General features: G+C 34.6%; 1 protein-coding gene across 1 annotated transcript in view; it reads right to left on the bottom strand.

Annotated features, from left to right (window-relative positions):
• CNTNAP4 (contactin associated protein family member 4) overlaps window positions 1-16,149 on the bottom strand; it is a 221,585-nt gene that overhangs the window by 31,722 nt on the left and 173,714 nt on the right. The window contains exons 14-16 of the mRNA XM_088129777.1: window positions 12,074-12,230; window positions 6,665-6,792; window positions 662-832 (exon numbers count right to left, since the gene is read on the bottom strand). Of these exons, the coding sequence (XP_087985903.1) occupies window positions 662-832; window positions 6,665-6,792; window positions 12,074-12,230 (456 nt within the window). The remainder of the gene's footprint in view (window positions 1-661; window positions 833-6,664; window positions 6,793-12,073; window positions 12,231-16,149) is intronic.

Raw genomic sequence — 16,149 nt, 5'->3', positions numbered from 1 at the left:
AACTGTTGCATATGATTGGATTGCAAAACAAGAAAAAGAATGAAAGCAATTGTTACAATGCAAAGTGACTGTTAAAGTTTGGGCTCTGAACCTTATACACAAAGAAAGGGCTCCAGACCAGGCACTGCTTGGATATTTCATACTGTTCTTTATCTTCTGTCTTAGGAAACAAGAAAAATAAATGTGGAGGGTAAATTCTTTTCCAATTACTCTTAAAATAATGGTATAGTTCTCACTTAGATAGCATCACTGAAGCAATGAGCATGAAACTGAGCAAACTCAGGGAGGCAGTGAAGGACAGGAAGGCCTGGCGCAATATGGTTCATGGGGTCACGAAGAGTCGGACACGACTTAACGACTAAACAACAACAATAGTTCTCACACAATGTGAGAAGTATATCCTAATAATTAAAAATTAAATTATATATATATATATATATATATATATATATATATATATATATATGTATTCCTCTAAAGTTAAGACACAGCTAAGTGTAGTGTAATGCTCATTTGTTCTAACTTGTGATTGTTCAAGTCCATTTTAGTAAAGCTACCTCTCAAATGTTCATGCAACTTCAGCAATCAAGACATTGTAAAGATATGTAAAATGAATACTCAGAACAAACCAATGGAAATAATTTATTTAAATGTGACTCACAATGCAGTTCTATTCTTATGAAGTCTCTGATTCCCAGATTCTCCAAAAACACACCAGAAGAAGCTGTAGTCTTAAAGAAAAAGGACACGTCTGCACTTAGTTCTCCATGAAAAGTGGGAAAATGGAGGTATGAGGCTTCAGTGTTGAAGGAGGCTGCATTCCAAAACTCTCCTAAATATAGAAAAAAAAAAAGGTAGAAAATTCTATTATATATATAGTTGCAGTTAATGAACTGTTATTTAATATATTAAATATCCCAAAAGATTGTACTAGATGCCTTGCTTTGAAATTGCACATGAAACTCAATCCATGAGTGCCACAATTCATGTACAGTTCAAGCTTGCTTTTTTCCATATCATCTACAAAAAGTTAGTTCCAAATTATGCTACCATAAAAAATGAAATTTGTGGAGATACTGCAGGACCTTCTCCGTTGCTTTCCCAACATTGTATTATGCCAGCTCAGGGAGGCTCACTCTGGTTCCTCTTGGATGCCTTTTGAGGATGATGAAAGCGATCCCGTCATCATGAATCTGAATGACATTATGCTAATGTCTGTTACTATTTGTTTCCTTGTGAATGTTTAATTGTTCTTTTCTTGTTGCCTACTGCACTAACAAACTTTTCTTATTTTCGTCTTTGTCTGTTAGCCACCTTGAACGTCTGTTTCAGAACCAATAAGTAGATTATAAAATATTAGAAGAGAGGAAGGAAAATAAAAATGTGTGCTAGCATTTGCATGCACATTTTCTAGCTAATTTTAATGGACACTATGCTACAGTTTCATTAGCAACCCCTCACCTCCCACCCAAAGACTAGAACAAGGCTATTGCACTAATTCTAAGAGTGCTTAGCTGTGTTACATGAAATAACCAGTCACTCTGCAATTCATGAGCACACTAGGAAACATTGATCTTTCCTTATGAATTTTCAATAGAACTAAGTCCTGAAGTTAGTATGTTTGACATTATGCTGCATATTTAAATCTCTTCATGCCATTTCTGCTATATCCTTGCCTACGTATTTGTCTCTTTCATAAGCTACTGTAAAATACATGGTGAATTAAATCAGACAATATCAACCAGTGAAAGCTAAATATATTTTATCCAGTTAGTTTCATAATCTCTTTCTTCTTTTTTTAATGTGATTTTAAAAAAGATAGATAAATTGTAAATGAAAACAATTTTAAACTCAAGTTTCAGTTATACTCAAGAATATTTTATGATGTTCAGCAAGAAGGCAAATGGAACACAAAACAAAAGCTGGAATATAAATTCATATAAATCTTTTATAAAGCTGTAATTGCAATTTGAAACATTAGAAATCCATTATCATTTGTCAGAAGTCTTCAATTTCCTTAGTGCTAACACATTAGCACAGTGGCAGATGCATCTTTAAGTCACATATATTTGGGAACTTTGATTGCATCAATCCAGAGCCCAAAACAAATATTGAAATGGGATTACAGATGTTCAATCATACTTAACAATTATACTGATGTAAAACCAAGCCGCCATGATTCCTTCCTATATAACTGGACCATACAGAGAACTGGGATTCAGAAGGATCCTTAAAAATGACCACTGAAGAAACTGCAAGAAGCAGATTTTCTCCAATAATGCTACCAATGTTTTTGATGGCCCAACAGTTCAGAATTTTTCCTTCTGTGCTAATTAAAGTAGAACAAGTACAACCTCATGCCTGCTAGATGTTTTGGACTTTAGCACCCAAATGTATCAGCAGCATGATCAATAGTAAGAGATTATGGGAACTGTATTTCAAATTGCAGTCCTGAGGAGGAGTCAAGTGGCTTACTTATTCTTGAATGAATACTGGAAAAAATATACATTTTTAAAAAATGTTGTGGGAATTTTTCTTTCTCCATTTATGCAGCTCTTCAGCCTGCACAAGAAACAAAATATAACATGGCAATAGGAAGTTATAGTCTATGCATCATAAATGAAATGTTTTAACAAAGTGAAGATATGTGGCGTCTTTTCTATTTTTTCCAAAGAGCTTATAGATATAATGAATGCCATAAACTTTTCTGTTTGAGATACAAAATGTATTCTTTTGTCCCAGGCATATTTATTGGCTGAAAAGGAAAGCCAGCCCTTCTAACTTCTCATCTGAACTCCAAAACTGTAGTATATGATACACTGGACATTTGTACAAAATTTATATCAATGAAGATAATTTACATGCATCTTGAGGCTAATTGTTGCTGGATAAACCATTGGTATGTAGATAACTCATACAATCATAGAGCTGGAAGTCCAACTCTATGCTCAGTCCAAGAATCCAAATGGAAGCATTGCAATTGGCTATCTAGTTTCAGCTTGAAAATATTAAGAGGAAGGGAGCCTATCATCTCTCTAGATAATGGTCTTCATTGTCAAACTGTTCTATCAAAAAACAACAACAAAAGAAAAACAGAAAACTCATATATTCAGTCAGATTTTCCTTCCTGTAACTTAAATCTATTATTCCATGCCCTGCACTGTGAGGTGATAGAGAAGAGGTTTTTTCCTTCTGTGTAATTCACTGGCGTCTACATCTTGAAAGCCTTCTTTCTGGAAGAAAATAGCAAAATCTTGGAAGTATGATGTTCCATTTTTGTTTGGGATCTGCAATCCCAGAACACCCCTGATTACACTACTAAAATTTTGTGGCATATATATTTTTTAAATTAGCAAAGAAAGTTAGCATGTAAATCCTCTACTAGGTTTAATGCGTCTATTTTCCTTAAAAGTAACAATTACAACTACGCAATACAACTCCTTCCAATGAAAGAGACAGGGCAGAAATGATGTCACTGTGGCTTGGATGTCAATAGTCATAATAGTGACAGTGATCATGACAATAAGAATAAGAATAACCATAAAAAATTGACAATATTAGTGACAGCAATGTCATATGATGCAAAACATTGCTAACCACTGCAATAAAATCACCTATGGTGTCGTCGTCTATAAAATTAATTTATAAAATTAAAGATCTTAATTAAGGTAGGTTACCTTTCCATAAGCTGTCCATAAACAAAAATAAAGTTCATGAACAGAAGCCAAGTTAATTATAAATAGACATAGATATGCACCTATTCCAATTTAAAAGAAAAATATATTTATATGAAACATAACTTTTCTTTCAAGATTGTAAAGTTTCTTTAAAAACAATATTTTGATAGTTAATTTAACTATCATTTTACAGTTTATCAATAAAATGAGAACAGAAATTGATGTGACAAAACAAAACGAAAGCACAGAAAATGTGTAGTGTTTACTTTCACTAAAATTCCAGTGCAAGTAATTACAAAAAGGGTCTTTTTCTACAAATTCCTTTCTATCAAAAGTCCTTATGACACTCTATTTTGGAAACCATAACAACATTTTCTTCTGCTTTGCAAGAAGAGTCTTAAATACTGTTATATAATTAATAATAAATTTCCTGTGTATAAAATTCCATTAGCACTAAAACATGATAGTGGCAGAAAATCAGAAAAATCTTGTAGTATTGGCTTTTCTGTTTCACACAATTCTTGATCTTTAAGTATATATTATAAAATAGTTTTATAATACTTTGAAGTTTAATACAGGTAAGCTTTATACATTTCCCTGACTTATGATATGGCTATCAATAATTTGTCTGATTTTCATATTTTAAAATGTTTTCCATATGTTGATGCTTCATTGTTTGAAACTTTAGCTAAATATGAATGAAAATAGATCTTATAAGCAAGTGCAAGGAGTAGGCAGGAAGGGGGAGGGGAACCCTAAACCCTCTGAAGAAAACATATTTCAATATTTTAAAATGCCTTCTATATTTTGATGGTACTAGCTTGCCAAACATGAGTGAAAAGCTGTGCACTGAGCATAAGAATCTGTTTAAGTACTTTGAAAAAGAGTGCAGTTTGAGTTAGGCCAAATCAGATGCTGTCTGTTCTAATATTGACTGGATACATTTATTGCAAAAGCATGCCCAGAAAGATGACATGTAAGGGAAGTATGAAAAAACGGAATTTATAATCACTCCTGGTGCAACTAGTTAAGAATCCTTTCCTTCTGTAAATTGTATTATAAAAGCCTATCTAGATTCTACTTTTTTTCTTGATCTCATTTAGGACTTTGGTAACATGCAAGGACACAAGCTTCAACCCCTTGTCCTCTGCTGCAGTTCCAATCTGCTTTATAATAACCCATGCTTGCATTGCTAAAAGAATATTCATCTGTATAACTTATTTTGGCAATACAAATTTGATGGCCAGTCTCTTCCCATGCTTTGATTCCAACTGTAATGGCCTTTTGAAAAATACTTTTGAATAAGGATGGGAGAATATTACCAGACAAACATTTAGAAATTCAAATCTCACTGAAGTATAATATCACAAAACATCAGCAAGGCCTTAGCAACAAAAACACATAGGTTGCGTTTCAGAAATTTTAAAATTAAAGACTGTGTCTCTCATGAAACAAGCATGACATAGTATTCTTTGCAGTTTGAGTTTCTCTTCCTTTTCACTTTTTATATAAATAGTCCCTCTTCAAATCTATGATTATAAGTTACAGCTTTTCTATAATTAGCATGGATGTTTTGCATTTATATTACTGGTATTTTAACTTTATAATTGTTTATTTGTTTTAATTTTGTAAATCACTTTGAGGGAATTCTCTGCTCAGAAAGGCAGGATATAAATACATAGCACTTTCTATCTTATTTCACAATGTTTCAGTATTCAAAGCATGTGTCACTTCATTAACATCTTATCTGATAAGTTCTTTGACTAAACGGAGAGGATTAATTCTTTTGGTTCTAATCTTAACAAAAACAATAGAGAATGTAACTTTATTTTTCATACCTCTTTCAAATTCTGCAGTGCAAATATATGTGTATAAGTATGAGAAGCTGGAGGAGTACCAGGGCCTGAAGGAGGAACTTGAGGGGATGTGGAAAGTAAAGGCCAAAGTGGTCCCAATGGTGGTAGGAGCACTCGGGGCCGTGACTTCTAAGCTGGGAGAGTGGCTCCAACTGATCCCAGGAACAACATCAGAACTCTCTGTCCAGAAGAGTGCAGTGCTAGGAACAGCCAAGATACCGCACAGAACCCTCAAACTCCCAGGCTTCTGGTAGAGATCCGAGATTGAGGAAGACACATACCACCCATAGGGGTGAGAGTTGTTTTTTTTTATTATTATTATTATTATTATTATTATTATTATTCATTATTCATTATTCATTATTATTATTATTCATTATGATATACATTAGGACAAATAAATGCAATACTATACCCTGGTGAAATGTTTACAAAACTATATATTGTTTGTACTGATATCTCTGCTATATGCATTTTTCTTAAGGCAAAAGCAGATTCACTAGGAGAAATACATATAAAAATGTATACCCAAAATATTTCAAATTGATGCAGAAAATAGAATGGATGTGAGCTTCAAATAATTAAAATGTTATTGAAGGCAAACTTAATGTAAGAGCTTACTCAAATTCATTTTTATTGCAGCACTGAACGTATCAACCTAAATTACATTTCATCAGTTTTTACAGATACAAAAGCTTCATGTGCTTTATTACCTTTCTGCTCTAAGTTTATAGTTCAAGTATTAGCATGATATTAAATCTGAAATCCTGAATGGGGTCACTTTTACTTTCGAATAAGTATCAGTAAATGTAGAATGACTTTCTCTGCAAACATGCAGAGGCTTAGCTGCAAAAGTAATCTTTGTCATTTGCATAAGGTTATGACTATTTCCAGATCAAATGTACACTATTTAGAATTACTGAATTTGAATCTTACATTCACAACAATGATGAGAGGAATGCCCCAAATGATCAGCTGCTGAGTCCAACAAAATTTGGTTTAACCTGAAAGTCCTATGAACTGTGTGCATCAACACACACGCACACACACACACACACACACACACACACAGATACACATGGATACATACAGATTTCATTTGACCTAAATTCATAAAACAGATTTACTTACTATCACCCTGACAGAGTAAAGGTCCAAGTTTATAAGCGGCTTCAGAATTTGGACGGCCTGTATCTGTGATGACAAGTTCTGTTACTGGCAAATGGTCTTTGTAGGACAGAAGTCCTGTGTCATTTGTCCTGCCACAAATAAAGAAACAGAGTTTCAGATAGCAGCATTTCATAGCAAATTTTTCATGACTACCATCAGACACATGAAAGAATGCTGCTACCTTTATAAATGTATGTAAGAAACGACTGGTTTTGAAGAGGATACATGGATAAGACAGCCATGATATGGAGCATTTCTCTAAATGGTAACATCATTAAAGTACCATTTTAATGTCTGCTTTTTAGCAGCAAAAATCAATATGCCACGAATGCTAGAATGAAAGCACTGTAGCTATACAGCACCTAACTTTACACAACCATGACTTTTTCTGCTCTATTAGGAAACTAACTGACCTCTTAAAATGAGTCAGGCAATCTATTCATAAATAATTGCGACATGGCAAGAAAACTGTCCATGTCTTTAAGAAACAGAGCCCTATGTAGCTGAGCAAGATGAAAGAAAGAAAATATATGATAAGTTACAGAAAATATTTCAATTTCAACTTATTGAATGGCTTTAATTCCTTAGTGCTGCTCTTTGAACAGCCAAAAATATGGAGATATTTGATAAGAAAGACCTATTAATTAGTGTGTATGTGCTGAAAAACATACATATTCTTGCACAGAGGAAAATTAAACTAATTATGTTTTTAGGACTAATTATATACAGGTAGTCCTCACTTTACAATGGTAATCAGGACTGGAATTTCTGTTGCTAAGCAATGTGGTTGTAAAGCATTAGGTCATATGACCACACTTAACGATGGCAATTTTGGCACTTCCAATTGCCATCCTTAAGTTAATCCCATGCCATTATTAAGCGCAATGTCATGTGGTTGCCATTTGCGACCTCTTGCCAGCTTCCCCATTGACTTTGCTTGTCGGAAGCTGGCAGTGAAGGTCACAAATGGTGATCCTGTGACTACAGGACACAGTAGCATCGTAATTGCAAGATGGTCGCCAAGCACCCAGATCATGATCACATGACTGCAGGGATGCTGCAACCATTGTAAGTATGAGGACTGGTCATAAGTACCACTTTTTCAGTGCTTCACTTGTAAGTTCAAATGGTCACTGAATGAGGGGTTGTTAAACAAGGAACACCTATACTGAGTCAGTCTCTTAGTCAGTCCAGCTCAGCAGTGTTGATGCTGATTGGCAGGCAGTTTCTGACACTGATTGACAGACACCTCCCAGATGCTGAATCTGGGAGGGTGAGCATGCAAAGCATGTGTTCTGACAGGGAGCTAAAAACTTACCCATTCCATTTCTGTGAAAAATCAATGATTTGGGACCAAATGGTCATAATGGTTATTGAAGTCTGATTGCTGCAGGATAACATGCAATTCTTACTTTGTTCATGTTTTCCAACTGAGGATAACCAGTGTTTAGGTTTCTTTCATTACAATAAGGATGGGAGAATCTTAACTTTTTCTGGGTGTTTGAGGACATAGTTTTTTGGACAAAATCTGTGGAATTTATAAGATAAACAATAAGGGGATTAATGAATATTTTTTTTCTGCTACTCAATATTTGCAAAGACTTACTTTGTCACTCAGTCACCTTTAAAGTTAGACATTTTATGTCCACAGAACAGGCAACTATGGCTTTTAAATCTCAAAAAAGTATGTCCAGAAACAACATAGTTACTAGGATTGTGCAAACATTCAAATTAATTGAGAAAATTTATCAGATTTCATCTGGACACTCAAACTCCTTTAAAAAGAAGATATGAGTTGGATATTTGATTGACTTGGACTGACCTAAATTCAAATTGATTCAGATTTGTACTATTAAAATGCATGTGTGCATGTGTAGAAAGTATCTGAATCCAATTAAATCAGTTTGGATACATTCAGCTCATTTAAATGAATCCATACAAATTGATCTGGACATGTTTGACTTGATATGATCAAACTGAACCATTGATTTAATTTATCAAACTGGTTCAATGCTCCAAATCAATTTATTGCGTTGAATATTTAATTTTAATATTTAATAAATATTCACAGAGTGTAATAGCTACAGATTTTCAGAGAGGTCCAGCTCGAAATTCCCTGAGCTTCTTTTCACACTGGGCAAGCTTACTCTCCCCAGAACTGTCTGCTGTGTTATAACTGTTTTCCCATTCTCTAAAAAAAGTGAAAAGTGTGATTTTCCTACAACAATCAATGGGAGACACCAAATTTGTTTTTGACTTAGGCCTTGAGTTAAACTACATAATTCAGGGTCTGACTGGATGATTTTCCCTAGAACTAAATCATACATTAATCATTCTGTAATTAGCATAGTTTTCTAGAACTAAGATTGTTTATCTATCTCACAACTACTTATTCCCAATCTTGATATGCCCTTGATATATTCTGGACTGTTCTGCCCAGATTTTTCAAATGACCAGGAGTACTGGGTTTGGTATTCTCCAAAAAATATAGACAGTATTGGATTGGAAAAGGTTCATCAAGCCAACAGTTTTTCAAGGGTTTACTTTATCACAGAAATTATGAAATTAATAATTCTGAATTTGTTAAGTCTGATATTTGCAGAACCCCCCCCCCCAAATTTTAATTTCACCCAAAGGAGGGAAGGGAATGTAATTACAACAGAAACTAAAGTGTGACTCTTTGTTTTATTCATGTAGGGATGTAACAATCTCATTTTTAAAATTTTAACCATGTGAACCTGAAATAAATCAGTCGTCACAGAATCTTTCATTATAGCAGGAAAGCCATGTTAGTGTATGGGGGCAAAAAATCAGAAGGAGTCTGGTAGCACCTTTTCCAACTAACAAATTTTATTGTTAAAAGGCATAACATCTGATCTGATGAAGTGAGCTGATTTTGTTAGTTGGAAAAGGTCCTTCAAGATTCCTTCTGGATCCTTCAGGAAAGAAAAAGGAAAAACAGTGCAGGTTTTAACATCAATGAGGGGCCAAAAATAAAATGTTGTCCAGAGATTATCATTAGTAGTACAGTAGTTCTGCAAGGAAATTGAAAATTTTCCATACTCTACAATGCCTTGGACTTACTGGATGAGAAAGGGAGCAAAGTGTCCAATATAAAATGTCTACGACGTGTTTTTCCTTTTCTGGGGAGGGAATAAAAATTAGGGCTAGGCAAAACTGCCCTTTCTCAGCCACATTCTCAGGATTTCAAATTTAGTTTTCCTATTCTTAAATTTTGCAGTAAAAATGTCATGTTTCATAAGTAGGTTTTAGAAACTTAACAAAGTTCTGTAACACAGAACCAAATATGCTTGTCTTTCTAAACTGCATATTTGCATATTTATATTTAGCTTTAAAAAACTGGCTGCTTTTAACAAACAAATGAAAATCAGCTTTATTTATGGGGAAAATGCAAATTGATTGATTCTTTTTAGCAGAACTTTGCAGAAATATTAGATGATTATGAAGGGATGAAGTCATCACAATTACAGAAGAGTAAGTGAAGAGATTTTGAAGCTAGACTTTTTTCAGTTCTCTCTCTTATAAAGCACTTGGCATTTAGTAGTATTGTGACAAAATTAGATGGCATATTACAGCCATAGTAGCCTTTAAAAATTTAAAGATGGTTAAAAATAATTCATTAACATTTCCTCTTTGCATTTTGGCAGGCAGCATTGATGAAAACTCCATCCATAGTATTAAATTTCATTAATGTTTTAATCAAAACAACATTATTTTAAGCAAGTATTTTGATTTGGGTGCGATTCCTAAAATGTTCATTTATGGCAAATGTTTTGACTTGGAAATGGTTTCTAAAATCTTTCTCTATCATCCTTTGGCACGAATATACGTTGGCAGGCATTTACTGGTCTTTTCTTTAGCATATCCCAGGCAAACTGTTCTCCAAAGTGTTACCTTTTTTGCTGACTCAAAGATAAACCTGTTAGTCTCCAATATTTCCTCTTCCTCTACTACACACTATCCAGCCATTTTACAGAGAAACTAATCTAACATTTTTTAATGGAAGAATAAAATATAATGGCTTCTGAGATAAACCATTCCCTGCAATTTAGAAATTAGATTTGTCACTCACAGTGAACCCTCCATATCCATCCTGATCTATGTGATTTTTGCAAAAACAAAAGACTGTTTGTCATTTGTGGAGGGTTGTTTTTTTTTATTCTTGAAGGAACTCTTTGGGCTCTTCCTGATGACCGTCCTTTTGTTTTCCAAGCTTTTTCAATCCAGTTTAAAACAACCCTAAGATTAAATCAGATCCACCCCAAATGCTGTGGGCATTACAAGTCTACATATTTGTGAGCCTAGAGCTCATAGGGAAGTAGCAATCAAGATTTCTCCTTTTTGTTGAATATCTGAGCAAAGAAACCTGTCAGCCAATCAGTGCTTATTTGCTACCTAAAGAACTAATCCCTTTGATTCATGAGAACAAAATAGGATAATTTGCTAACATTTATCCAAGTTTCTGAATTTTTCATGATGAAAATAATCTGTGGTCTCCCAAACTTATAATTCTGGCTTGCTGACAGTTTTGCATCTGGATTTCTTTATTTTATCATGCCTGCATGCTATTACACTAGCAGCCCAGAAGCTGGGGATGGCAGGAATATCTCTTCCCATGAAAACATAGACCAATTCTTCAAGCACATATTCCTGGTTTTGGAACATCTTTCACTGCCCTGAAATGATATTTCCTTGGCTGTAGATACAATACCATTGGCACAAGGATATATCAAAACAATTTTGTGACCAATGAGGACTCACCTTTTCCCACTATCAGAATAGTCATAAACTTTGGTCAAAACCATTTCATTTCTTATCCATATCCCCTTGGTCTCTCAAGCTTTAAGGAAGTATAGGTTTGTATTCCTTCAGGTTTTCTCAGCTTGTCAACAGCATGCTGTTTGTTACTCTAGCAGAGTACCAACTATCAGAACAATGTTTTTGCTCAGAAGGAAACTGGTATTTAATAAGCATGTACAAGTCTCTGTAACTGACTCTTGAATTATGGCAAAAGAAAAGGAAAGAAAAGAAACCGTCAGAATTTCTTCAAACCCCTGTTTTCACCAGTTCAGTTGCCCACCCTGCCTTATCTAGGAATGTCCTGAAAATGTCTGCTAAAGAACATTTGGATCAGCCCTAAGAAAATCATGGACAATTTGGGGGGGGGGCATGTGGGGAGGGAAGTAGTTTAAGAAAGTGTTGTGCAGTAATTCTGAGGGCAGCTCTGTTAGAGTCTTCTGATACCTTGGCCCTGAAAACAGAGTTATAAGCATCTTTAGTTAAAAACATATTTTAACATTCAGCCTATAAGTTCTTGAGAACAAAAGAAATGAGAGGGAAAACAATCACCATTCATTTCTGTCAGCATCACAGTTACAATCATGTTGGGAATCAATGCAACTTCCTTCTATTCCACAAGCACATTTCTGAACATCAGGAGTGGAACCTCCCCAGTAAGTCTGTGTCTCATTGATTTTTCCAATCCACCAGCTGAATGGAATTCCATCTATAAGGCAAGTTAGAACAAGTTGGTGTTTCTGGTGTGTGTCCATGCTGTCAGTGTTGGCTTCAGCTCAAGAAAACCAAATAACTCAAGAAAAGTAAAAAATAAAAAAAATAAAAAAATAAAATTAGCCCACTATGATAAAACACTAACAGATTTTTCATTTTAATGTTTCATTGCCATGAGTAACATACTGTGAAGGTTTCTCCTCACAACATGACTTGAAACAGAGAACTAGTAATCCCTAAATTGGTCAGGCATGATATTAGAAACATTTATCTTTAGCTGGACAGTTCAGAAATTTCCTTTATGATTGTATAGGAAAAGAAAAAAGCCCCCCTCTCCAAAATATTCAGGTAATTCATTTTGTGTGAGAAGATTAGAAGAATAAACATTATCTAAAAAGACCTCATCTTGGTAAAAAAAAAAAAAGTTATTAGTGGTAAGAATAATAATAAGAAAGGGTAATAAGCATATACTAAGCATCTGGAATAGTTTATGTAAGAATAAGTGGGAATGTTAATAATCATATGACAAACTATTTACTGTCAGTGAAGATGTGACATTGTTGTATTGATTGTCATATATTACAAGTAACACCGTATCAAAATCTATCCTCCAATTTCCCCAAAATTCTGTTGTCCTGCAAAACATAGTTCTATTTTTACCATACTCTCTGACGTTTTAGAATTTATTTAGCTGCTGCTTTTGAATTGTTGTTGTTCCTTTTCCTGAAGTGCTATGGCTATTTTGTTTTCTTTTACAAATCTCCCCACCATCATCTGAATATAGATACCTCCTGATCTGACAAAGTCTTATGGAAAAGTTTTGTTATGGGATTTAGCTGCAGTGTGGGAAGCTAGGGAGGTTGCAGACTGCTGGATCAATTATAGTAGCATCCTGTTCTAGGCTTTAGCAGATCTAACAAATGCAGGGACGAAGACAAAGATCTGTCAGAAACTGGATTATTATAAGAGCAGCCTAGTCTTGTGTCAAATGCAGAAGTCCACAGAGATAGCTTGATACTGAGTAACTGGAAAAGCACAATGATTAAGTGAGCAGTTCCAGGCCTTGGCAGAAGAAGAATCGTTTAAGAATCCAAGGACTTAGGTTGGGAACTGAGCAAGCATGACAGAACAGCAGAACAGCAGTGAAAATAAAGACATTATTCCAATAGCTGATTTTGTTCTAACTGAAGGCTTTGTAATGATGCCTGCAGAGCTGACACCCAGCTCCAGTTGCTGCTTATTAAGGGCAACTAGTCAGAAAAGACTTATTATTCCCCCAAATCCTTCTCTCTCTACCTTCTGGATCCTGAGCTGACTGCTCTCTTGAGGGCTTGACAAGTCTTACGTACTGAATCAAGTGTTGCTGTATTCTCTGTGAGTCTCTGATTCATGAGAGATTCTACCTCCGCTTTGAGTAAGGGCTTTACCAGGATGACCATGATTCTAGTGTGAAAGGGATTTCACTCAGACAGATTCTTGACCATCTATGTTACTATAGTTTTCCTTTTGTTAGGGGAAAAAAAATCCCTCAAAAAAATTCTTTTCAATCAAACTAGGAAAAAAAAATCATTTATGACATCTTACTAGTATAATCTGATCTAATGTATCTAATATCACAAAACAATTTTCCTCAGTGCAATTTACAGGAAGAATAAGAAATCTCCAGTTTTAATTCTCCAGTATGGTACATTAAAGAAGAGTTGCTGCTGGCTAAACAGAGTGGTAAATGCACAAAATATACAGAAAAGGGTAATTACTAATAGATCTGAAGTCTGAAGATAATCCATTTTAAAGAAGAAGAAAGAAAGGTGAACTTTATGATGAATGCAAAAGTAAAGACTGAAGGAAAATAGTGTACAGTAATATTAAAGTATAGGACAATGTGCATGTGGATCCTGATTTTGTTAGGAATAGTCAACTATCCATAAGAGCTCCCACTGCATATTGAAAATCTGGAATTTATTTAATCCCACCTTGCTTTTTTTTTAAAAAAATAAAAACTTCTAACAATGGGATACTGACTACAGCTCATGGTTAGACAGGCTCTCTATGATATCTTAGCCGGTAATACATTGATTCTTTCACACTCTGTACAATACACAGGCTAGTAGGTCTTCAAAAAAGGAATCATAGATCCAGAAAGGGAAAGAAAATGTGTAAAGATATGAATGTCCTGTAAATTGCCATTCATCCTAGAAAGTGAGGAAGATTATGGAAGACCTCATTTTGCCTGCTTATCTGTCTGTTTGTCTTTCTGTCACAATCCAGTACTTCTGATCAGTTCCTGTTTCTGTTTCCAATCTGAATGGAAAAAGAATATAAGTTCAACTCTTTATGAATTTGTTTCCTGCCAGGTAATCAAAAATAAGTGATGAAGCTTTGCAGTTTGTGACACATTTCCTTCAGCAAAACTAAAATTACCTCTTTGAGAAATCAACAAGTAATGGTGCAAATAACAGTAAAAGAAGTGGCCAGAATTAGCCTAATCAGAGAAATGTGAAAAATTGGAGTATGTGGATTTTGGATGTCTGTATTATTAGATACTGTATGCACAAAAATAAGGCTCTTGGAAGGTGGATTACCTAAGTCTCCAAAATACCATTCAGTTTGCATGTTCATAGGCTGTTTGGAGTAAAAAAGGCAAATGTACTAAGTCCCCTAGCTTAAAACTGGGCCTCTCACATTGTGGAATAATGCAGGTCTGTTTTGAATGTTTAACCAGCCCTATTAGTTTGATTATAGGCCTGGTCTGCAGGAATCCAGATAACCACTTAATAGCAGCAAAGAGGTAAGAAAAGCTCTAACTTTTTGCTTCTATATTGTGGCTAACTGAAATTCTGTAATCAAGTCTGGCCTGGTAGCTTGGTTTTAACATCAAGTAAGTCTACAATAATGTAAGACAGAAAGCATAGTAGTATATATTCTGGGAGGCTGGTGTCAACTATCATATCGACTTTATGGATTGTGTAGGGGTTAAGTATAAAGCAGTAACCATATTGGGTTAAGTGTTGTATAAACCAGTCAAGAAAGCTGGCATGCCAAACCTGTGCATTCTCAGAGCTCCTCTCTTGCCTCTTTATATGGACATCAATCAACTGACCTCTGGGAGGTGGGAGATAACATATTTTTATATGGTAGTTCTGCATACATGTTCTTGGGATATTTTTAGCTGAATTCACCAAGCTGTGTATTGATTGAGTTTGGTAATGCAATTAAAGGATTGTAGCTAAGCAACAATTAGTGAAGGGTGGTAGTTTATCTGTGAATGTTACTAATCAGATGGATGCAAAACATGACCTTGTGAGGTCTAAATGCTTGTTTACATACTTTTCATATAGGAGTAGAGTGCAAAGAATGCTTTTTCTGTAGAAACAGAAGCAAGTTTAATGCTATAGATTATAGTTATTACTATAATTGAATACTGTATTTTTCAATAACTTAGTGAAAGGTATGCACTTGGGGATGTCAGGTTTGCAGAATAAATGTCTGTTATAGGAGAGAAAACTAGGTAATTGCTTATTTACAAGAGTAACTGCTGAATACAAACAGTACCAGCACCTAAGGGTATGTGTATGTGCCTACCTGCGTATGTGCAGAAGCAGATACAGATTTTTACAAAGCAAATCCCCGGTTTTTAGCATAATTGATGGAGCACAAAACATAAAAGCTTCAGCCGCAGAAGGACATGATATTGTATTTCCTTAATAGTTATTTCTTTGCGGTTATATTTTTCAAATTTGCTAGCAGACTTAATAGTTTCCTTAAGGACCACTTTAATTTTGTATATGTATGATTTTATTTTATTTTCCTAAATTACTTTCTGTACTACATTAAAAAAAAAATCTTTGGCATTTCCCAAACAAAATTGTGTGATATATACACCAGAAGGCTTTTATTTACAGTATACGAAGCAG

This window comes from Python bivittatus, unplaced genomic scaffold, assembly GCF_059951505.1.
Source record: "Python bivittatus isolate LINGU-HERP-01145 unplaced genomic scaffold, Pbiv_v1 ctg000850_np1212, whole genome shotgun sequence".
Classification (NCBI taxonomy): Eukaryota; Metazoa; Chordata; class Lepidosauria; order Squamata; family Pythonidae; genus Python; species Python bivittatus.
Note: the sequence above shows the minus strand (reverse complement) of the source record. Positions and strands in the feature narration are given on the sequence as shown.